Source organism: Cyanistes caeruleus, chromosome 8 (assembly GCF_971803275.1).
Source record: "Cyanistes caeruleus chromosome 8, bCyaCae1.hap1.1, whole genome shotgun sequence".
Lineage (NCBI taxonomy): Eukaryota > Metazoa > Chordata > Aves > Passeriformes > Paridae > Cyanistes > Cyanistes caeruleus.
In genome coordinates this window covers 2568347-2592651 of record NC_141708.1, presented here as the reverse complement: position 1 = coordinate 2592651, position 24305 = coordinate 2568347, and the positions used below count along the sequence as shown (strand labels likewise).

General features: G+C 41.8%; 2 protein-coding genes across 3 annotated transcripts in view; one reads left to right on the top strand and one right to left on the bottom strand.

Annotated features, from left to right (window-relative positions):
* The window catches only part of DOCK1 (dedicator of cytokinesis 1), a 264360-nt gene that overhangs the window by 65527 nt on the left and 174528 nt on the right, over positions 1 to 24305 (top strand). For both annotated transcript variants that reach the window (XM_086900707.1, XM_086900708.1), the window contains exons 24-27: positions 6625 to 6695; positions 8512 to 8618; positions 13681 to 13808; positions 15271 to 15366. In XM_086900707.1, coding sequence (XP_086756833.1) covers positions 6625 to 6695; positions 8512 to 8618; positions 13681 to 13808; positions 15271 to 15366 — 402 coding nt within the window. The remainder of the gene's footprint in view (positions 1 to 6624; positions 6696 to 8511; positions 8619 to 13680; positions 13809 to 15270; positions 15367 to 24305) is intronic.
* Positions 19777 to 24305, bottom strand: part of INSYN2A (inhibitory synaptic factor 2A) — a 40487-nt gene continuing 35958 nt past the window's right edge. The window contains exon 4 of the mRNA XM_023930037.2: positions 19777 to 22588. Coding sequence (XP_023785805.2) covers positions 22405 to 22588 — 184 coding nt within the window. The 3' untranslated portion in view covers positions 19777 to 22404. The remainder of the gene's footprint in view (positions 22589 to 24305) is intronic.

The window sequence follows — 24305 nt, the reverse complement described above, 5'->3', positions numbered from 1 at the left end:
CACTCTACTGGCACTTAAACCTCATTTCTTTTCCCTTTTATATACTCAAATATGTTGGAGTTGAAGTGTTGAGGTGCAGGAACGATTAAAACCCACTTTCACCCCAGGTTATAATCAGTCCTGTGGGTTTGAATTTGGGAAGGTGAACTGGTGAAAATTACAACATTCAAAACAGCACAGAAATTGGTCATTTTTTCAGTTAACGAAATGAAATTTTTAGGGTTTTTTTTTTGATGTTTCAGTGTTGTCTGTGGTGGATACAGACATTTCAGAGCTGCCTTTTCCAGGTTTTTAAGGTGTGGGGAGGGAAATGCAAGCAGTGATTTGGGCTGGCGTGTTGTGGATGTTCTCTCAGTAACAAAAATTCTCCTCTCACGCTGAGTGGAGTGGGCTGCAGCAATAGCTGGGGAAGGGGAGGTTCCAGATTGTTCTCCAAGCATCACTTTGACTTTGGGGCTCAAACCTGATGAAATAAGGTGAGCAGCACTTGGTGCCTGCATGCATTTTTAATGCTTACAAGTGTGCTGAGCCTTCCTGGGTTTATTCCTGTTTTCTGCTAATTGGTGCATGATAATTATTTCCTTAACCTTCTCCTGCTGAAGCATGAGCTCAGCTGGAGCTTGAGAGCGATGTTTCAAGTGTGGTAAAAATGCAGATATTCTTTAGTCAGGGATTCCTGTGTCTCTTGGGAGGCAGAGAAGCTCCTCCTGCAGTGCAGGGAGCAGGGCCCCTCTGATATTTGCAGTTCTGATTTTGTTCAGGATGGCTGGGAAAAGTCTGGGAGCTCTGAATGATCTGAATGAAGGAGGTGTGAACACTGTGTGTGTATAAAATCACCCTGTGTGATCCTGGGTATAAAATCATCCTGGGTGATCCTGGGTATAGAATCATCCTTGTGTGATCCTGGGTATAAAATCATCTTGGGTGATCCTGGGTATAGAATCATCCTTGTGTGATCCTGGGTATAAAATCATCCTGGGTGATCCTGGGTATAGAATCATCCTTGTGTGATCCTGGGTATAAAATCATCCTGTGTATAAAATCATCCTTGTGTGATCCTGGGTATAGAATCATCCTTGTGTGATCCTGGGTATAAAATCACCCTGGGTGATCCTGGGTATAAAATCACCCTGGGTGATCCTGGGTATAAAATCACCCTGTGTGATCCTGTGTATAAAATCATCCTTGTGTGATCCTGTGTATAAAATCATCCTTGTGTGATCCTGGGTATAAAATCACCCTGTGTGATCCTGGGTTTAAAATCACCCTGGGTGATCCTGGGTATAAAATTACCCTGTGTGATCCTGGGTATAAAAGGTGATCCTGTGTATAAAATCATCCTTGTGTGATCCTGGGTATAAAATCACCCTGGGTGATCCTGGGTATAAAATCATCTGTGGATGGGATCATTTTTTAATGTGAATTCTCCTGTGCCTGTGGGTTCTTAATAATTCTGGTCACTTGCAAAGCATTTCTCGATGTCCACTCTGTACTTTAATATTCTGCAGTTATTGCTAAAGCCACAGAAAAGTATTTAAATGAAGGCAGGGAAATAGAAGGTGCCTGAGAAGAAAGCAAGAGACTGTGTTAATCTGCAGGGCTTTTCCAGCAGGTGGAATTCTTAATAAACATCACTTCTGATTAGCTGGGTAACAAAATACAACTGTGGATTGAGGTTTCTGAGTCTCTTAGAATCCATGTGGGAAATATCTCCAGAAGATATTTATTTTTGATCATGTTTTGGGCTGTTTAACGCTGAATTTGGGCCTTTTTACTCTGAATTTGGGCTGTTTTACACTGAAATTAGTGCCAGAGGTGCTGTTTTGCAACTAGGATAAAAACTGCTTTAGTTTGTGGGCTGAATAACTGCTCCAGGCTGGGGCAAAACTAAACTAGGATTTAGGTGTTCCTGGATATTGTTTGATCCAGCTGCTGCCTGGGCTTAATTTGGTTTGGATGAGTTTAATGGAATGGCACCCAAGATAATGCTGGGGTGGAAAGGAGGTGCTTTGTTGAGTGGCACAAAAGATGAAAATTAACATTGAAATAATGTTCTCAAATGGAGTTGGGTAAAACAAATTTATTGCTTTGTCAAACAAAAGGGTTCAGAAGAATATTCTGGATTTGGCACAGAGTTTTTTGTGCTTAATTTGGAGGCCAGGAGTGCTGATGGAAACGAATGGCTTTGGAAAATGACAGTTTTAAATTAAGTTTTTTTTTTTTTTTTTTTTTTTCTTTTATGGACTACAAAGAGCTGAACTTAAACCCCAGAAAAAAAGCTGTGTTCTGCTCAGAATACATTTTGTTTAATACTTGGCAAATGTCATTTGGTCAATCTAATGACAACCTTAAGTTAGTTTTTGGGTTTTTTTTTAAACAGCTACTGCAAAGAAGCTTTTGTGACACTTTTATTTTGGTAATTCCATTTATGAAGCCAAGAATGGGATAATTTCCCATTTGTGCAAGATTCTTTTTCTGTCCTGCTTTCTTTTCACTCACCAGTGACCTACAGAGGTGATTTCACTTTTGGATTAATTAAGAGATCTCTTTGTATTCTCAACTGTGTAACAAATAAATGAGTAAAACTCATTTTTCTATCTGTTATTCGAAATTATATCAGAAATACTTTAAGGTATTTATCAAGGTTTTATTTTAATGTGCTTTTATTTGCCTGGTGACACAAAGAAAAGGCTTTCACTTGTCCTCTCATCCTTTTGTGAAGAAACTAAAAACCAGAAATTTCCTTGAAAAGCAGCTCCTCCTGGTAGTTTTAGCAGCTGGGCCACTTTCTGTCCCAATAAATAAATGAAGCTTACTCTTATTTAAATATTCAAATGGCAGTGTGAAGTTTTTTCAAGTTTGAGGTTTTCCCCACCCAGCAAAAATCTGCAGAAAAAAAATTCCTTTCAGAGAATCAAGATAAATAATTCAGATAAAATTTAGTCATTGAAACTCCTTGAACTTTTAGATCTGGGCAATGTGCTAATTTTGCTCTTGGTAGATCCCATTCTTTGCCCATTTTTGTGTCATTAAACCTGTCTGGAAATGAACTCTGAGTGAGAGAAGAGCAGTGCAGGGGACTCTTCATTGATTTTCAGAGGTGCCACTGTTGGGAACAGCAATTCCATTGCTCCTGATCTTATTAATTCTGGCCTTTTTGAAGGTTTGTTTTTTCTCTCAAATGATCTTTTGATACCAACACTGAGTTTGTTCCTTCCACACAAACCTGATTTCCTTGCCAGCTCTGGGTAACTTTAGAACACAATTAGCTGATAAATCAGTTGATGTTCAGAGGGGTCACTGTTGGGAATAACAATTCCATTGCACCTGGTTTTACTCATTCTGCCTTTTTTACCACATCTGAAGGGTTTTTTCATCTTCTGATGCCAACACTGCATTTGTTCCTTGGTGTTTTGGCTGCCAGTTGTGGAGAAGTCCAGGAGAACACAATTAGCTGTGATTTCATTAGAAGTCCATCAGTGAATTTATCTTAAAGGTTGCAAAGGGTCCTGCTCCAGACAGAGCTGATTTAGGGAATGAGTTGCAATTAGTCCATGGAAGGATAAATCCTGGGAATTGCTGTCCCCTGCAGAGAGCTGTGGCCATCAATTATTGCTTAATTTATTCCATTTAAGGCAAAGATTTGACTTTTCTGGCCCTGATTATCTTCACTTAGTGAGTTGTGTTTCTTGGCCCAGTTAATTGCCTTTCTCACAGTTTTTAAAAGTATCCTTGAGGCACTGAGCAGCTCCGTGGCTTCTCTTGGCAGCTCCTGCTCGGAGAGAGTGGCAGCTCATGGTTCTTCCCATGCTGTCTGTGGACAGCACACCACACGGATGTGGTGTTGGTGAAGGGGAAATTAATGTGTAAATTTGTGTGGTTGGGGTTTAGAGGATGAGCCACAACACTGGGAGCTGCAGGCTGCCATGGCCTTGTAGATGTGATGCTGAGCCACATGAATCATAAAAGAAATGAAAAAAAAAAAATGAAAATTTTTCAAAATTTTGAAACATTTTTCAATAAAATGAAACCCCTCTAACACCCCACAGCCAACAGAAGGGTGAGAGTAGGAGGAAATCCAGCTCAGGGAGAATATATCCATTATTCATGCCACACACGGGCTCATTGCTGCTCTCACTCCTTTTCATCCTTCCCCTTTGCTGCTTTATTTGTGTGCTTTGTAGTGCTGGAAATGACTGATTCTGTAACTTGATAAGGGTGGGAATAATTTGTCACTGGTTTTGTACAAAAGAGAGAAGCCCCTTTGGGCAGTCAGGTTTTTATTGCAGCCCAGCTTGAAGCTGTGTGTAATTATTGAGTGTGTGTGTGAGACTGATCTTTGGGTGTGATCACAGGGAAATCAGTGCAAAAACCCGTTTGATGGAGCATTAAGGTTCCTCATTACTGTGGTTTTTTAGTGCTGGTTGGAATTTTGGAGTGGTTGAGGCATTCCTCTGTAACTCTGGAATGGAGATTTTGGGCTTAGTTTGCCGTGTGCTTCCTGTGAAAATGAGGAATTGGAACCTTTGTCCAGTGCTGATCAAGAGTGAAAAGTAATTAATTTAATTAATTTAAATGGGAGGGAAAAAAAAACCCAAACCAGATGCTTATTTGTTTTTTCCTGATGTTATATGGAAAGACAAGAGCAGGGCTTGTGTTTTTTTTTTATCTGCTGAATTTCATATTCCTCATTTATGCATTGCAGTGTCCTGGGAATAACCAGCATTGCAATGGAGTTATACTGCTCACAGAAAATCAGCTGCAGCTTGAACAGAGTGAGATCTACAGCAAGAGCTGCTCCTCTACATGATTTAATACCAATAAAAAATTATTTTAGTAGCCCTTTGCCTTAGATACAGATTTCATCACGTGGCTGCACAGCCTCATACTCTGATCATCTTGTGTCACATTATCGAGCCAGCTGAGGTGGGAAATACACTTCCACAATCTTCTCTAAATCTCCAGAATTAAACTTTAATTGGTTTGTCCATAAAGTAGACCCTCAGTTGCTGCTAATTGTTGCAGCTACAAGCTGGAAATAGCTGTTGTAAATAGTTTTACCCTGCAGTAGTTCATGGGAGCCATTCAAGTGTTAATTTTTACGTTCAGGTGTGAAATTTTAATTCAAGATATAAAATGCAAGCTCTCTTTTAAGATGTGTTACTAAACATTTATGGCTCCATGCATGTGAATGATCAGCAAATAAACCCCTGTGGTTCCTGACTGCTCATGAGAGCCCTCATCCATCACAGCTCCACTTGCAGAATTCCAGAGCCCCAGCTCAGGAATCCTTTCAGCAGATGTGGGGATGTTTGATGGTCCAGCTTGACAGCTTCAGTGGGTTAGGAGTGAAAATTGGATGTTCTGAAATCTGCATCCAGCCTGGGGACAGGCTGGGGGTCCCTTTGGAGAGGGGTCTCAGCCTTGGAGGCTCCTTGAGGTTCTCCTTGGGTGTCAGCAAATCATTGCTGTGTTGATTTTGGGAGCTCTGGGCTTGGCTGGGAAGTTCCAGGGGTTGTGGCAGGAAAGGGGCAAGGTCTGGGGAAAGAAAGGAGTGTCTTTGTGTTTGCTCCTCAGGACGGTTCTCCCGTGGCTCTGCTGCCTGTAGAAACCTCTGGGGATGGAAAATGTCTGGGTCCAGGCTGGGGGGTGGAAAATGCAATCATTTCTCACAGCACAGAGAGGCTTGAGTTGGAAAAATCTTCAAATTGATCCATTCCCACCCCTGCCATGGCAGGGACACCTTCCCCTGTCCCAGCTGCTCCAGCCCCAATGTCCAGCCTGGCCTTGGGCACTGCCAGGGATCCAGGGGCAGCCCCAGCTGCTCTGGCAATTCCATCCCAGCTCCTCCCCACCCTGCCAGGAACAATTCCTGCCCAAAATCCCATCCAGCCCTGCCTCTTCTCAGGTAAAAATACACCTGCTATCAAACAATTTGATTTAATCAATAGAACACAAGGTAAAGCAGACAAGTCTGGCTGTTCTGGTTTCTATTTCAATTACTCTGAGTTTTTTACCTAGTCTGGTGCTCAGTGCATGCAATAACTACAAATTGCTCCTGAGGAAAAAGATAAAATGAGTTAAAATTCCTACAAACAGTTAAAATATTAAACATCTGTTTGTATCTTGCGAGCTCTTTCATGTGCTGTGCAGTGGCAGCTGCGAGTTCAAGGGGAATTGGGAAGAGCCAGGATTTCATGAGTGGCTACCAAGAATTTACTGCAGGGAAAAAATGCTAATTAGGTTTTTTGTTTAATTTTTAAGTAGTGGAGTAAAAATTAAACCCAAACAACTCCAAGCGTGGCTGAGGAGGAGGATGAGAAAGTGCTCAACAGAAGTTGGGAATAAAGGGATTAGAGGAACCAAAGGATTTCTAGAAAATCTTGGAAGGAGCTTATAAATCTCTAATTTTGATCTGTTTTCCCAGTTCATGAACATTTCATGCCTCTGTCTTACTATAAATCAGTTTAAAAGTTTAATTTTTGCTGAATTTCAGCTCAGGTGTCACAGAAAATGGTGAATCCAAAGCCACCTCCTCGTGGGTGATTCTCTCCTTGCAGTCTTTGCATCACCTTTAAACACATTAATTTTGTTAATTTGGGGTTTTTTTGTCTTTTTTTTCAGGGGGCAGCACTTAAGTACTTGCCAGCAATTGTCAACGATGTGAAATTAGTGTTTGATCCAAAGGAGCTCAGGTGAGTAGAGTTAATTAAGAGTTGAGTGTTAATTTTATATAAATATTTATTTATAAAGATATATATAAAATATGCACAAATATATAAAATACACATAATAGACATAACCATAAAGCCACAACCTATGTATTAATATTTTTATATGTAATTACTACATATACGCTCTCTATAAAAGCTACAAAAATATATAAAAATATAGAAATATCTACTGAGACAGCAAAATATGGATCACCTGAGAAGTTTTATCACTTTGGTTTTATTACATTTTTTTGTCCCTTGCAGGTATTTTTTAAGGGCCTGTTTTTAAAAAAATAATGTTTAACAAATACCTGACAAACTTTACAGTACAAACAATTAACAAGAATTATTAATCAGGTAACTGCCATCAAAACTCTTGGGCTGGGCCATGATGCTTCACTCTCTCAAGTATAAATTCCATGTAAATAATAAAACAATAAATAATTTAGTGAATCCTGTTGCTGGATCGATGTTTCAGTAGCTCATAAACACATCAGTGTTGTTAGTAAATAAAAGGGACAAGAGGAGGATGTTTAAGAAATAAAAAAGCAGTAGAAGAAATATAAACTGGTATTTCAGGAGGACTTTTAGCTTAAAGAGAAAAATATAATTTTATTTTTCATGTTACTGTTACATACTGAAAAAAAAACCATAATTAAATCTGATTTTACTCCACAAACCCCTCTAAATTTTGTCTGGTTTTATTTCTATGGTCTTGATATGTCAGAAGGAGGAAAAGAGATAAAGTAGGGGTAAAATAAATAAATACAATTTTAGTTTAATGTTCCAGTGGCCTGAGGAATCTGGCATTTACCTTCTGCTTGCCTGAACTCTGGAGTGCTTTACATCAAAACTTCCCTGGGCTTAGGAAACCCAGATTTGTAGAATTTCTGGATTAAATAATAATTCTGTGTTAATTTAATAATAATGTTGTGTATAATAAATAAAATTCTTGGGAAAAAAGAAAGGAAAAAACAGGACTTGGCCTGTTTTTCCCTAAATATGACAGTTTTTCTATGGTATTACAAGTACAAATTGCAGTTTAATACTGGGAGTATTTAAATTGAGGTTGGCTTCTAATTAGGAATGAAGTCTCAATAGGAAAAGCAAAGAATCCAAGATTTTAGGAAGCAATGCAAAATTATTGAAAAGTCTTGTCAATATTAGGTGGGAGCCCAGCTGATGAGTGTGATGGTTTATCCTAAAATGTTCCTTTCTGGGTTTTTTAATTATGTTTTTTTGTTGGTAGCTTACAATGTTAATTATCACCTTATTTTTGGCATCCATGATCACGAATGTTCTGATTGACGTGAAGCACAGGCAAGGAAGATTTGAAACCTAAAACCTTCAGTGAGACACGAATGAAGAGTCTAAAACTGAGCTAAAAGGGAAGGGGACAAAAGAAATGTCATTAAAAACTAAAGAAATTTGTTGGAAAACTATTAAGGATTCTCTCATTTTATAATTTTTGTTTTTACTTTCTCAAAAATATTGAATTTGCTCGTTCAAAAGCACAGGCAAGGAAGATTTGAAACCTTAAACCTCCAATGAGACACGGATAAAGAGTCTAAAATTGAACTAAAAGGGAAGGGGACCAAAAAAAGGACATTAAAAATTAAGGAAATTTGTTGGAAAACTACTAATGATTCTCTGATTTTTTTTATTTTTTTACTGTCTCAAAAATACTGAATTTGCTCGTTCAAAAGCATGAAGTTGTGTGTCTGGTACTTTATTCCTGGATGTTTTTCCATGGTTTGGAGGGGAATTGAATGGATTTTTGCTTTTTCTGTGTGTGCAGCAAGCTCTTCACAGAGTTCATCCTGAACGTGCCCGTGAGCCGCTTGACCATCCAGAAGCTCTACTGCCTCATCGAGATCGTGCACAGCGACCTCTTCACCCAGCACGGTGAGCAGGCACAATTCCAGGGTTTTATTCCCTGTCCCAGTCCCTCCTGCCATCCCCCTGGAGCCTGGGACACGTTAAGGGACAAGCTTTCAAACCAAACCCGAGGCTGGCTTGGGTGGGAAGGGACCTTAAAGCTCATCCAGTGCTTGGTGGGCACCTTCCACTACCCCAGGCTGCTCCAATCCCCATCCAGCCCAGCCCTGGGCACCAGGAGAATCCTGACACTTCAGGTTATAAATGATAAAAGAAGTGAAAGTGCAAAATGACCAGAAAACCTCGTGGTTTGTTTAAAAGCAGCCGTGTTATTGGCCTCTGCTGTAACTTTGTGCTGGGGTTTATCAAAAATCATGAACTCAGCTTTTGTGCCCAGTGGGCTGGTGAGGGGGGAATGGAGGTTTTTGATGTCCTCTCTGCACTGGAGCTGTTCCCTGGCTGAAGGAGAGCAGCACAGAAACCTTTCAGAGGCTGCTGTTCGTCCATGCCTTATTATTTTCTCCTCTCCCATTAATGGGCTGGTGAAAGATAAGTTCAGCCAATTCTCCTACAGATTTCCTCCTTTGAGGTGAAACACTTGATGCGTTTTCAGGCTGGCTGCAGGTTAAACTGAGCCAAACAAAGTGTTTGTGTGCTGGCAGGGAAGGTAATGAGGGAGCAAATAGGCACTGGTTCAGTGGGAAAGGAGATTTGGAAGGATTCTGCTCTCAGATCACAAAAACTGAGACCACTGAATGCTGATAAAACAAATTTTGCTGGTTCCAGTTTAAAAAAATCTTGGTTGATTGTCATTATGGTGGTTTTATACCACTCTTACAATCACTGAGAAACAGTTTATCACCTGTGTCACCACGTGTAGAAACAGCAAGTCCCGTCTTCACTTCTAAAATGATTTGAAATTATTCAGCCCTTAAGTGCTGGATTTTCAAGAAGTAAAAGCAGGAATACAGATGGAGTTGTTTCTGTTGGGGCCTGGGTACAATGGTGTCCCCAAGAAAAATGGAGTATATCCTGGGAAGAGCTGTGCACCAGTGTTACTCATCTGCTTCATTCATTGCCAGGACTCTGGGGCAGAAGTCAGTAATATCAGGGATCATCCTTTACTCTCCTGGGGAGGAAGAAATGGAGATAACTCAGATAAAACAAGAAACTGAGTGTAAAACACACCCCTGAGAAAGGCTAGAGGGACACGTGGTGTGTTTGCCCCATCAATCTTTGCCTTCCCTTACTGCAGCCGTTCTGTTTTCGGAGGGGCAGGAGGTGGGAGCTGTGTGTGGCTGGTTTATTTTTCAAACCTGACTCCCCAGCTCAGCCCTTCAGGGTGAGGGGAATGGTGTAGTCCAACGTTATTGAGCTGCTGAGAAATTGAAATGGCTCTGTTTTAATGAGAGGGTGATTAATCAGGGCCCAGGCCACGTTTGCTGACAGAACAGTGCTGCTTAATGGCTCTGAGATCTTATCAGGAGGCTCCTAAGCAAGGTTTTCCTGTCACTGCCTGTTAGGAGTGTCTTAAATCCAACAGCCTTAGCTGGGGCTGGGATGGGGATTCCAGGCACGTGCACTGACCCAAACCACTCTGGGATTCCCATGGATGTCTCAGGGTTTTTATTCACTGAATGAAGTGTGGCCTTTAAAGCTGCTCTTGCCTCGCAGAGTCCCAGGTTGGGCTGGAGGGACCTTAAATCCCATCAGTGCCACCCCAGCCATGGCAGGGACACCTTCCCCTGTCCCAGCTGCTCCAGCCCCAATGTCCAGCCTGGCCTTGGGCACTGCCAGGGATCCAGGGGCAGCCCCAGCTGCTCTGGCAATTCCATCCCAGCTCCTCCCCACCCTCTCAGGAACAATTCCTGCCCAAAATCCCACCCAGCCCTGCCCTCTGGCACTGGCAGCCATTCCCTGTGTCCTGTCCCTCCATCCCTTGTCCCCAGTCCCTCTCCAGCTCTCCTGGAGCCCCTTCAGGCCCTGGCAGGGGCTCTGAGCTCTCCCTGGAGCTTCTCCTCTCCAGGTGAGCCCCCCCAGCTCTCACAGCTTTTCCTCATAGGAGAGGGGCTCCTTCCCTCTGATCTTCTCATTGTAATTCCACATCATGATCATTCTCTGAAGTTTGTGTCTGAAGCCTCAGTTGTGCTGGGAACCTTTCATAAACATTCAAATGCACTTGAAAATAAATCAAACCCCTATCCACAGCCTTTTTCAAATTCAGATTTTCCCGTCCCTTGCTCTGTGGGCTTGAGTTGTTGCCTGCCCTTCGTGCTTCTCACTGATCCAGGAATTTTCAACTGATAGGGAATACTTTCCTATAAGCTGTCAAGTAATCCTGGATCCTGTTGCACAAATGAGATTTTCTTTCCTAAAAGCAATATGCACTATACAGGATTGTGGACTTAAGGCAGGCTGGCAAATGCACAGGAAATTTCATCAGCCTGTTTCTGGTGGAGAAAAAAAAAGGCTCTAATTCTGTGCCTTGAGAGGTCAAGGAAGATTTATTTGTGTCTGCAGAGGAATTAAAATTCAAAATACATGAATTTGTGAAGCTTGAAGGACTTGGGGGTGAGAGGGGTGGGTGTGTGAAGCAGTTTGCTGAAGCATTTTGCTTTAGTGGTGTCGTTGAGTGATTGATGATTCAGTGGGAAATCTGGAGAGTTTGGGACCTTGGATCAGAATGGAGTCTGGTGGGTGGGGTTTGTGTGTCTTTAAAAAATAAAAAAGTAAAATATAGTTTTAAAATTAATTTTATTCATATTTATAAACACAAATGTGAATATGTAGTAATTAGATAAATAATGTTTCCATATAGAAGTAAATGCATCTATAAATAAATAACATCCCTACAACCTTATAATAATATAATATATATAATCTTATATATAATTTTCATTTCACTACTTAGAAATTAAACAAAAAGGTATAAACATAATTTTTCCCTGAGTGTGGAGCTGTTTAATAATAATTTAGTGGATATTTTCAGTGCTCATGGCTGGGAGTTAAATGAAGTGTCCTATCCTTGCAAACGTCAAGGTTTTGGTTTATGTAAACAGTGATTTGTCTGATTTGTTTTGTCCTATGGAGTTATTTGGATTCGCTGTTGCTTTGTTTTCCAAATGACTTCCAGCTGATTGCCAAGTGAGCTGTGGAGCTGCTGTAGTTAGAAAGAGAAAATCCAGGGATTTTTCCATGAGGAATTTCAGTCTATTGAATATTAGTAGACAACAGCCAGCATTTATAAGATTTCTTATTGTTCAGTTATGACTCAACTCACAAGCTGTGAAGTGGAAACAAAGTTACTGAGCACAGTTTAAATTTCTTTGGCCACTCAAATGAACCATAAAATAAATGGATTTATCAGTCTTCCCAGAAATAAAATGTTTTTATTGACACAAATTTATGGTGTGTGTTCACCTTCAGCAGAGCTCCTGTGTTCATTGAAGGCTTTCACTGAGTGCTGCTAATTGATAATTCCTGCTGAGCATCCTTTGGTACAGATGAATATTTGATTCTCTCTGACATTAAATCACCATGGGCTGGACTTTGCTCTGGAACAGATGTGGAATTACCATTGTCTGTGATCACTGTGCAGCAGATCCTGAGCTGGCTTGGGAGCAGGAGCTGATGTTCTGGACCATGAGGTTCCCATCAATCAGGGCTGGGAGGTGTTTGTGGCTCCCAGTGTTGGGGGTTCACCTTTCCCCCTCTGTTTCCCAGTGATCTGTGCAGAGGCCATCAGTGTTTTTGGAAATAGTTCATGGCAAAGATGCCCTGAAAATCTCATCTTCTGGTAGGGGATGGCACCACAGCACTGGGTTGGTTGAAACATCCCAGAGTCATGGAGTGGTTTGTGTTGGATGTGACCTTAAAGCTCATCCCATTCCATTCCTCTTGGACAGGGACACCTTCCCCTGTCCCAGCTGCTCCAGCCCCAATGTCCAGCCTGGCCTTGGGCACTGCCAGGGATCCAGGGGCAGCCCCAGCTGCTCTGGGCACCTGTGCCAGGGCCTGCCCACCCTGCCAGGAACAATTCCTGCCCAAAATCCCATCCAGCCCTGCCCTCTGGCACTAGGAAGCCATTCTCTGTATCCTCCACTCAATTCTCTCCTGTCAGGGAGTTGTGCAGAGCCATGTCCCCCCTGAATGTCCTGACTGGGTCCCCCAGCTGCTCCTCAACACCCTTGGGATGATTTGTGCAGTTCCCAGCCCATTTTGTGTCCCCCCATGTTTCTCAGGAGCCCAGGTGGGAGCAGAGGAGCCCTGACAGCTCCACCCAAGGGAGGGAGTGTTCTGTGCTGGTTGTGTAATTCCAGACTAAGCCCTGTGACAAATCAATCAGCTTTCCCTTCCTCAGAAATCCAGCCTGACTGCCTCCCCCACTGATCAGCGTAGCTCCAGCCACTGGAACTCAGAGGTGACTCTGATATTAAACTGATCTTTGCCCCCTTCCTACCAGTGGGGCTTAGCAGGGCTGTGGAACATTCTCAACCCTCTCTAATTAGGGGCCTTTTAAGTTATTAAAGGCTGATTCACCTCTCAGGCTTTGCAGAGATATTCCTGTGCCTGTCCTGGAGTGCTCAGCAGCTGGGCTTTGGGGTTCTTCCCCTCCCCTGCATTTGGGGACACTTTATAGTGCATGACCCCTCTGCCCTGTGGTGTTTTGTTTCATCTGCTCTTTCCTTTCCATGTTAGTCCAAAATTCAGGGAGCAGCATATCCTGAGGTTTCCCAAATGCAGCCTGTGATCACAGAGCATCTTTGGGGCAAATCTGCAGAACCAAGCTGTTCACTGGGCTGACATTTATATGGATAATTAGTAATTAATTTGGACCTGGCGGTTCCCTCCGTGTAAGAACAGTTGGAGTACTTGAGCAAGGAAGGGATTTTTCTTTTTTAATAGAGTCAAATGGTCAAAGGTTGTAGCAGTTCAGAGGCAGAAGTTTTTAAGGTGAGGTGAGGTTTTGGTTGAAAAGCTTGAAGTTAATTTATTTTTCCTGATTTTTTTTGTGTCTTATGTAAGCACTGAAGCACATCAGCCTGAAGGCCCTGAAAGCTGTGTTTGTAACCTCGTGTTTTGTGTGCAGACTGCAGGGAAATCTTGCTGCCAACAATGACAGACCAGCTCAAGTATCACTTGGAGAGACAAGAAGATTTGGAGGCTTGCTGCCAGTTGCTGAGTAACATCCTGGAAGTGCTCTACAAGAAAGATGTGGTGAGTGCAGGGTGGCTCTGTGATGAGTAACACTTCACAGAAATTGTTTTAGTGAAGTGAATTAAGCAGGTAACTCCTGAAGCTTTAGATTTTTTTTATTTTTCTTTTCTATAACCTCCTAACCAGCCTTTTCTAGCTCTTAGTTTTCCAGTGATGAGGATGTGTTGTGTGGCATCTCACACATCACATCCAGCAGCAGTACTTGTTGTTTCTGAGGCACATCCAGTACAGCTTCTCTGGTTAGATAGTGAATAAATAAATATCCTTAGGAGTTAAACCGTGCTCATTTACTGTGCCTGGCCTCTTCCAGGTGGAAAATGTTTTGTTTTGATGGTTTTTCTTTTCTCCCATGGGCATTTTGGGAAATGTGCATTTGAGTTGTATTGTTGCTGACATGGTTCCCAGACATACAGAATGTGTAATATCCCTTTTTTTGCCATAATAGTAATTTTTTCGCTTTCTCTTGACCTGAACAAACTTAAAAATATTGGTGCTTTGCCAGAGAGCTGCAGTGCTTTGATGCTCTCCTAAAATTTGGGGTGCTGCTGCTGCCTGAACCTTGATACACTAACTCAGCTGGAAGGGACCTGAGGGGTCAGCTACTCACATCCTCTCTGGTATCATATTTAATTGTGGTTTTTCGGGTTTTGCTCTGAGTTTTTGTTTTTGGAAGTAGCTCTGTGTGGCTGCTTCAGAGAGAGGGGTTGTTCTACAGGAGGAATTTGGTTCTGGCAGCTTGGCTGCTTCTGTCAGTCTTTGTTGGCTGCTTTTCTCTCCGTGGTGAGAACCCACCTGCAGCTTCACCCTCTCCCAGGCTGATCCTGGCAGCAGGACCAGCTCCTGGGTGAGTTTGTGCTGGGGATGGATCGTCCTTCAAATATGCACATCTATTTTTCATCCATAAACTAAAAGATGGGAGCAAAGCTCATCTGTTTCTTTCTCCTTGTTGTGTTTTTGGCTTCGTTTTTTGCCCACTGTGTGAAGTTTTTGGACTTGTCCTTAAAAGCTGCTTGGAATAAATATTTCATTTTAACTTTTTCAAAAGTAGTGGTGGATTGCTTCTAATATTGACTGAAATTGGCAGTTCCTTAATGAGAGTTTTGCTTTTCTCTTCCTTTTAATTGAGCTGTTGCAGAGGAGCCCCCCTGCCCCAATCTGGTAATGCCTGTGGGGGTTTGATGTTGGGGGAAGAAAATTAATGGGTAACTGAATGCCATAGGCTGCATTTCCAGTGTTTTGGCTTTTCATTGACATTGTAACAGCACATTTTCATTTATCAGTAACATTAGTAACATATCAGTATTAGCAAAATAACACTTTGTTGAAGTGGGAGACTCATTCCCTGCTTTTGATCAACAGCAAGTGATGTTTTATTCAATTTTCACCAGACAGGTGGGTTGAAAGGCAGCACAAATAGTAGAGTTGTGTTTGTAGCTATCACTGATTTATTCCTTGTCCTCAGGGCCCCACACAGCGTCATGTCCAGATCATCATGGAGAACCTGCTGAGGACGGTGAACAGAACTGTGATTTCCATGGGACGGGACTCAGAGCTCATTGTGAGTAAACTCAAAACACCTCTGTCACATCTTCCTGAACCTGCCTGTAATAGGATTCCAATCCCAGGTGACTCAAAGCAATCAAAATATCCTCTCTTTCTCTCTCTCTGTGTGCTCAGGAAGCTGGAAAGCACTGCCTGGTAATTTTACTGTGCTTGACACAGGGGAAGAGAGAAAAAAATAAAAATAAAAGAGGCTTGAAAAATATCTGTGAGCAGGTGATTAACCAGGATTGATATCTGTGTGCACCAAAATGATGTAGTATTGGTAATTAGCCAGCTGAGGAGTGTGGAAATGAGACTTGGCTGTTGTTATTGCATTACAAGCATTTACTTGTCTTTTTGACTTAAATTGAGATAACCAAGGTAAGTGTCCAAATGACTGGAGAACAGAGGCCAAAATTAAGTTTAGAGGAAGGACCGATGCAAGCAACCCTATTGACTTAACACTGTGCTTTTAAAGCCTTACACTTGAATTTTTCCACTGTTAATTAATTAATATTGGACTAAATAATGAAAAAAATAGTGAGGCCTGTTGATATCTGAGATGGGGATAAATCTGAGTGTGTTTTTGGGAGTCTATGTGTGTATTTGACTTGTATTCTTTTGTAGCTGTCTGCATCTGGCAGCTGATCTCTGCAGGCAACTGGTGAAAGTGAGCCAGGTTTGTGCTGTGTCTGAGCACTTGTCCCTCAGTTCTGCATCACTTTGGGTCACTTTGGCTCAATGCACTGATTTCTTACCACAGGGTTAATTGTTAGTCAAATAGATGAGTCCATCAGCAACTTGATTTTTTTTATCTCCTCTTTTCTTCCCAATTTAAATTCTCCCTGTAATTGCACACAGTGATGTTTGACTTTTACAGGGCTCTGTGTCCTCAGCACATCCTCTGTACCTCCTGCTGCCCATTCCCTTGGCATTTGGGGTGCTCATGTTGGCAAATCTGCTGTAATTTTGTCTTTGGTGCATCGTCCACTGGCTTAGTTTTGGTTTTCCACTTGGATCACTTTGGGTTTTGTTGTAAGGAAGGGTTAATGGGTGTCCAGATCTGTCGCTGGAGCAAGAAGTCACAGAATCCCTGGATGGTTTGGGTTGGAGGGACCTTAAAGCTCGTCCTGTTCCATCCCTGCCATGGGCAGGGACACCTCCCACTATCCCACGATGCTCCAAGCCCTCTCCAGCTTGGCTTTGGACACTTCCAGGCATGGGAATCCACATCCTCTGTGGGGAAATGGTTCCAAGCAGATCCTTCCTACAGAATATTCCAGTGCTGGGATGCAGTAACAGTGCAGGGAAGTCGACTTGTGTGTTATTTTAACTTCCTCAGTTTCAGGCTGAATGTGAGTTAATTATTGTTTTGATGAACGTGATTCAGGTGATATTTAAAAATGTTAATTATGCCTTTTGCAGTTAGCAGAGTAGATTTGAAAACTTGTGTGTGTGTTTGAACTCAGAACAGTGATATTAAAGATGTGCATTGTGCTGGTGAGCACAGCCTGAATCCCTCCACGCACAGCCTCTATAATCAGCTAATGAACACAGAGATTTCAGGGTATTTTTAATGAGTACTTACTCCTACCTTACAATGCAGCCTTTCCTGAAGAGATTCCCCTGTTAAATAACCAGCCACAACTCATTTTTGTGGTGTCAGCAACGGAGGAGGAGTGGAATGAATAATAATAATTAGGAAGCACAGCTTGACCTCTCTTGGATCAGATTTGGGTTGAAATGATGCAGTGACCTTGTGACCTTTCTTTTTTTTAGTTTTACCTGTAATAGAGAATTAACCACACAGAGTGACTGGAAGGAAGGAATTTGAAATATCTGACAGAGGTCAAGTAATGATAGCTTCTTTAAAAGAAGTGAAATATAGCACATAACCAGTTTTTTATTCTATAAGTATAACTCTGCTGATGTCCTAAAGCTGGCATGTTTTCTCCTTGGAAAAATACTCAGTGACACCACCTCCATCCAAAACTTGATGTTACATAATGCAGTTTGTGAGCAGTGGAGGAATGTCAAGGGTTTAAGTGCTCAAGTGAAAAGTTTTAATTGCAGGATGAGCCTTTTCTACAGCATTGAACTGGACAGTTCCCTTTGGCTTTGCACATTTGGTTTTCATTTTTTTCCTCCTTAAATGTGAGCTCCTTGATAAAATAAAAGGAAGTTTTGTTTTATACCTTCAGAAGAGAATTACTTTCAAATAAGAGACTAGTTGCAAGGAGAAGAACCAAATATTAAGTGAAATGAAATATAAATGGTAAGTTTAAAATCTGATTTGTCAATAGTTTTGGTAAGAAGAAGATTTTTAATCCTCGTTGCTTTTGGACTGTTTTTCCCTCTGTAAGTCTCACTGGTGGTTTTCACTTGATCCATTTGCTGAATAGAAGATTCTATTATTATTATTTATATTTATTTTATGTAATGATTCTATTATTAGTACAAGATGCAGCCTGAGGGTGCTGAGCTGTGTCCTGCTGCTCCAACCTGCCTGGTTTAGGTTAATTTTGCTCCTGCCTCGAGCTGCTGCTGCTCCTGGCACAGTGAGAAACCACCTGGAAAAAAAATCACAAAACCTTTCTTACGGAAGAACACGTTGCCTGAAGAAAAAGTAAATTGAACAAACTTCCTTGAGCCTTTGGAAGGGTGATTTTAAACCATCTCTTTCCTTTCCTGGTGGCTTTTGGACAATGTTGGATTCCACGTGAGGCAACATCTCGGCCTCCTCCAGTAAATCAGGACAGGGCAGCCTCGGTGGCAGCTCCAAAGTGATCCATGGCTGCTCCTTCTCGTGTCAGCAGCTTGGGATGTGCCTCATTTCCAAAGCTGAGGAAACCAAGCTCTTTTAATTTCTGAAAGGAAATCTCCTGGCCTAGGGGAAGACTGGGGTTGGAACGAGATGATCATAAGGTCCCTTCCTACACAAACCATTCCATGTTCCTTTGATTTTAACTTCCAAGAGTGTGTCCTTGAGGAGAGTGGCTCTGGGAAACATCCAGAGGTGTATGGGGAGCAAAGTCAGCGCTGTGACTGGAAAATGGATTGTTTTGGGTGTTGGTGTGGGAGTAGGAAGCACTGGGCAGGACTCTGTGGTGTTGGTGATGAATGGAATCTTCTCCACTTTGCTGCTTTCCCCTCCGTGCTTTGGGAAGAGAATGAGCTGAAAGCAGAACAGAAATGATGCAGGAGCCATCAGAAGGAGAAAAAGGGGTTTGTGGAGTCTCTGAGGTTTCTGGAAGGAGACTGAGAAGGGGAATCTCTGTGGGGTGCAGGTGACACCTGAAAGAAGGAGAGTGATAAGGGTCATGTAGAGCAGAGTGGCACTGATGGGAGAACTCTGGATAATCAATCAGTCAATCAATCAATCAATCACCATGATGGATTGTCCATCTCTTGGCACTTCCAGACTGGAGGCCTCTCCAAAAGGCTGTAAAATACAAGTGAAATCCTGAAATAAGAGTTACTGATGGTCACAGGAGACTTCTGGGGCTGCACTTAGTTATTCAGGAGTTGAATCTGGATGTAAATTTATCTTCCTGTACCTTAAAATCTGTCCAGGTCAGGCTTCATGGATTCCAAAACGTTGGGGAGAAAACCTCATTTCCTTCACCAAACTTCTCCCATGTAAAAATGCTTTGCTGTATTGAGTCACATGTTTTCTTCTCTTTCAAAATCATTTGAAATCACATATTACAAGCTAATTTCACTGACACTGAAGCCATCATTTTATTCCATCACCAATACTGAGCTTTTTTTTTGTGTTGTCAAACCATCCCTGTTGCATTCCCTCCTAATGTTTATGGGAATGAGCTGCACTCACCTGAGCAAATGGACACATTTGTAGCACTCCAGTTATTTTAATGAACCACAGATGGCTTTTATGGAATATTAAAAATCTTGAAGCAGTCCCTTTTGTTGTCCCAGACAAAATAGTGTTGGTGCAGTTGGGTTTTCAGTGGCAGTCTGGTTCAATTCCAGCTCAATTCCAGCAGCAATATATAATATGTGGTAATACACAGGTCCTGGGATAATCTAACAGCTGACTTGGTTATGTTCATGAAAAACATAAACTTGGTAAAGTTCATGAAAAATGACCAAATTTCAGTGGAGAAAGTGATTTAACTTTTAAAACATCGAGTGGAATTAAAGGCATGGACAGTGGTTTTGCATTTTAGGCAAGGAAAAGCAAACACTTTGTACCCATGGTAGTATTTTCCAGTTTTAATCATTTTTTTGTTTTGTTTTCAGTTTATCCTGGATTTTTAAAAGTATTTTTACAGTTACTTTTGTTTTTAATCTTTAAGAAACCAAGTGCTACTCACAGGAATAGTGTTTTCCTCATAGTTCTAAACCAAAGAATGCAACTGTTGCTGTGGGAAAATTATAAGGACTCGGCAAAGAGCAAGGGATATAAAATCACTGCAGTATTTATTGGCTAAAAAGTATTTTGAAGCAGGAGATGGGAGAAGTGCAGCTAGAAAATCAATGTATGAAGTGCAAAGGACTGCCAGTGAATCCAGCAAAGCCACACTGAAAATAAAACCTCATTTTTCTCATTAGAACCTCCAAGATCTTCTACATGAAGAGGAAAATAGCTCTGTCACATTGAACTAAAAGCTCTAAAGAATTAGTTTGTTATTTTTTTTCTCTTGGTGTCTATCTAACCTGAGCCTGAGTGATTCTAAAGGCAATACAATTATGATACATTTTACACACTTGCAAAAACATTTTATTACAAAGTACATCGGAGGGTACCAGAGAACACCAGATGTCAGTCGGAAGCAAGACTCTATGGTAATGTCAGCTTTCCCCAGGTTTAAAAAAATGTAAAAAATTAAAAATTTGCAACTTCTTAAGAAAATAGCCTGGACATGTACAGAACACTCTGTGAGAACTTTCCCTTTGAGCTCTTGGTTTCTCCAGTCGGAGTTTCCTCCCTCTTTTCCCGTGATTCCAGGAGCTCTGGATCAGTCAGGAACCACAAACAGGTCGGGTTTGTGGCAGGGTCCCTGCACACACACAAAGCTGCTGAGGGGTGGCACTGAGGATTTGGGAACTGATTGCCATGGAGAGATGCTTGGTTTAATCTCTTTAAAAAACCCCAAACACTAGGCCTGATAGCGTGGAGGAGTGCATTAATTACTGGTGTTATTTTAATAATGGATACTGCTGTGTTTTCCTTGTTCTGCCCATTTTTGGGGATTCCTTTCTGCTTAGGAAAAAAAAAGTAATTTTTGTTCAGAAATATTTAGGTTTCTAAGCCGTGTTGTGTGGGCTGTTTTGTAAACAGTTCTGTATTTTAGTTAAAAACAATATAAAATACATGAAACACGGGTTTTTTTCCACATGAAACAATGACCCTTTCTTCCTGGTGTACAGAATCACCTTCCTAATCCTTCAACTCCCACCAGAGGATTTCAGGATTTGCTTCTGTGCAAGAGCTCGTAGCCCTCTTGAAGGTCTACTGTAAATACTGAGCTGGCCATAGGCATCTTCTGCATTTCTATTCCCATTTTAACTTGCTTTTCTTGCTCTTTGGGGGAAAAAAAATGGAGTTATTTTCCTCTCAGGAATAAATTGGATGCTGAGCTAAGAGGAGAAACAGTATAAAAGAAAAACACTTCCCCAAATTTTTACTACGTGCAAATAAATGATTCTTGCACCTAAAGGCTGAAGAATTTGTACTTTCCTGCTGCTGCAGGGGATGCAATTTCAAACCCAGTTTGTCACATGGAGCTCAAATTATCTGAAATCCTTAGGGAAAAATCCCAAACCAAACCAAAAGATCAGATTCCCACTCCCTGGCCACTTCTAGCATGAGGAATTTTTCCACCAATGGTCATTTTAGATGCAAGTTTAATGACAGCAGCAGATACTTAAAGGAAAAGTTGCAGTTTATACGTCAGAGCAAAATTTTAAGTGCCATTTCAAAAAAAAACCCCAACCAAATTAGGAAAAATCTGATTCCCATCTCTCCCCTAAGCATTTCAATTACTGAGTACAATTAATAGATCGAGATATAAATTATAATAAGCTGGGAAACCCATCTGAGAAGCTTAATTAATAAATAAATAAATAGCATTTCAAATTTCAGCTCCTTCCAAGCAGCGCTGCAGCCTCCCCATCTCCTGGTGCCTTCTTGCAGTAGTGGAGAGGTTTTTCCAAAGACTGTTACAAAAAAAAAAAAAAAATACTAACCCATGGCAAAGGCCAGCAGTGGGGGGTTGGGATGGGTCTGTTTTGGGGTGGGGTTTTGTTCCTGTGTGGTTGAGACTTTTCCAAGGTGACACTGAGGGGTTGTCCCAGGGACCCTGTGAGCTGGAGGTGCTTAAAGGCTGGGCCTGATTTTTGGGAGCTTTCTGGCCGCTCCCCCGCCGGGGCTGAGCAGCAGAGCGGTTCTTCTGGTGGTGAGGACACAGCTAAACCAGAAATGATGTTGAAATGTGAGAGCTTGGTTGGAGTCTACATCGCATGAAGGCAGAGAATACACCACAGTCACATCTCGGAGATCGGCGCGGCCTCGGGCCGCGGGAAAAATTGTGCTTTGTCCAGGAATTCTGTGCTGAAAACTGCACTCCCCGATCAACATGGAGCTGTAAAACTGAACACCACTGCACACATAAGGCTTGCTCGTTATTTTTCCCCCTCGTTGTTGTCCGGAAACAACAACCCAGACCCCCAAAAGGCTTTCACCATTCCTGTGGGAGCAGGATGCCGGCCTACGCTTCAACAGGAGCGCGACGCTTACGGATCTGAGCGGGGACCGGGGGAGAGGGGGAACAGTTTTACTTCCCATCTTTGTCCAGATTTCCATTCAGGTTTTACATCCCACATTGGCAAACTGCAAGCAGACGTGGGCAGGGGGTTCCCCGAGCCCCGAGCCTGGGCATGAGTCCGTCGGTACAAAGGCCTTTTTGGTACACGCGGTGAGAACTGGCCAGGACACTCCTCCTTCCACCAGGATCCCGTCAGAGGTGATGGATACAACTCCAAATATTTGTCAAAGAAGGCCTTGAACTCCACACCTAATGGACTTGGGTTAAAGGAACCAGAGTTTCCATCTTCCATGCTTTTTTGATTCAGTTTTGGATTTTTGCTTGGGAGTAGAGGAGTAGCTCTCCTGAGAATAAGGCAAAGGTGCAACCTGAGTTTCCTCAATAGGATGAAGTTTTCTCAAAACTGGCTGTAGTTTATCTTCTTGCTGTTTAAAATCCAATTCCACGCTAGAAATGGGAAGAAAAAAACCACTCATTATTTATGATGATAAAAAAAAAATGTAAACCAATGTCTAAGTGCTTAATTTATGGAAGTCAAATAATAAATGGTTCTTGCACCAAAATGGAAAGGGCAAGTTCAAAAAGGGACATATTACAGAAGAACAATAGGAATGGGATTGTTCAGCTTTTCCCTGCTGTTAAGGAGGGTCTTGAGGATTATGGTGGAGGTGCTGGGAAGTGACTGAATGCTAGAAATACAGCTTTTTTTTGGTGAGAAATGATTTTTGAGGGTTTCCAGGCTCAGTTCTCCCTTCTGGGAGGTCAGGGTGGCAGCCAGGCACCTGCATCCTTGTTCTTTGGGTAAGAACCAGGGAGGCTATCCCAGAAATTCTCTACCTGAGCTGTTTCTTGCCACTTTTACTATGGAAAAGATTAATTTCATCTAGTTCCTGTTGTATGTATAGACTCATATACATGTGTGGGATAAATAGATCAATTAAAAAGCAGTTCTCCTTTATAGTGCATCCTTGCCTTCAGAAAACAGACTGAAGCTGTCACATCCCTGTCCTGAATTCCAAACACTGTCGGCTACAAAATCCTTCCAGCAATTAAGAACCGCAATTGAAATGAAATTCTGACCCTTATTTCAGCTTTGTGCTGCAGAGCATTTTGAGGCCACCTTATAAACCAAAGGAACCACAGCATAAAGTGGAACAAAAATCCCATCTGATGGTGGAAACTGCATTTTGGCCCCTCAGAAATACCCTGGAACTCGGTGCTTTTGGTTGGGTTTGTGCAGCAGCCTCTGGCCACGTTCTGCACTGAGGCTGTTCCTGTCTCATGTAGAATATTTGGGGTTGGAAGGGATCTCTGAAGGACATCTGGTCCAACCCTGCTGCAGAGGGGCCTTTGGATATCAGAGGATGAATTTAAAAGGGGGACATTTTGGGAATTTAGACACTTGGATTCATTTATTTCTTCCCTGTCCCCCTCCACTGCTGAATTGTCTTGGGCTTTGCACTGGCTGCTTTCATCATTACCTAAATATGAAGTTATCACTCCTGAGTTTGAGTTCACTTTGAATTAGTATTAAATATCTTATTTATGCCATTGCTTATTTGGAGTGAACCACTGGAGAAGTAAGATGTGATTCCTCAGGTCTCATCCAAAAAGAGATTATTTTAAACTTCAGTTTAAGCCTTGTCTGACTTAAGGGGTGCAGGGATATGGCTCAGAACACCTGCAGCCATTTCAGAGGGAATTCTCCAACAGAATCATTATCAAAAAATCATCTTGGAAAAGAAAATCCAATCAGAAATCATCATCTTGGAAAAGACCTCCTAGATTTCCAAGGGGAAATTTGGGTGGACTTCACTTTACACAGGCTTTGTAAACTGAGCACAAAATGTCATCTAATACCATCTGCTGATTTAGGTGGGGTTTATTTTCCTCTTTGGAATCAAAGATGCTGAGAGAAGGATAGGGAGAATTTTATGCTTTGTTTTTTTTTTTTTAAAAGCTGATGATTCTGACTGCAAGGACTCTGGTGGAGCCCCAGAAAGGGGAGCTGGAAAGGTGTGAGATCTTCTTACATCTGGCTTTGCTTAATTTGGTGTTTGGTTTAAGTGTAAAAATCCATTTTTAGCAAAAATTTCAGCATTTCAGTGGTTTGGATAAGCTTCTCAGTAGCAGAGAAGAGAAATGCATTAGGTAAGAATTCATA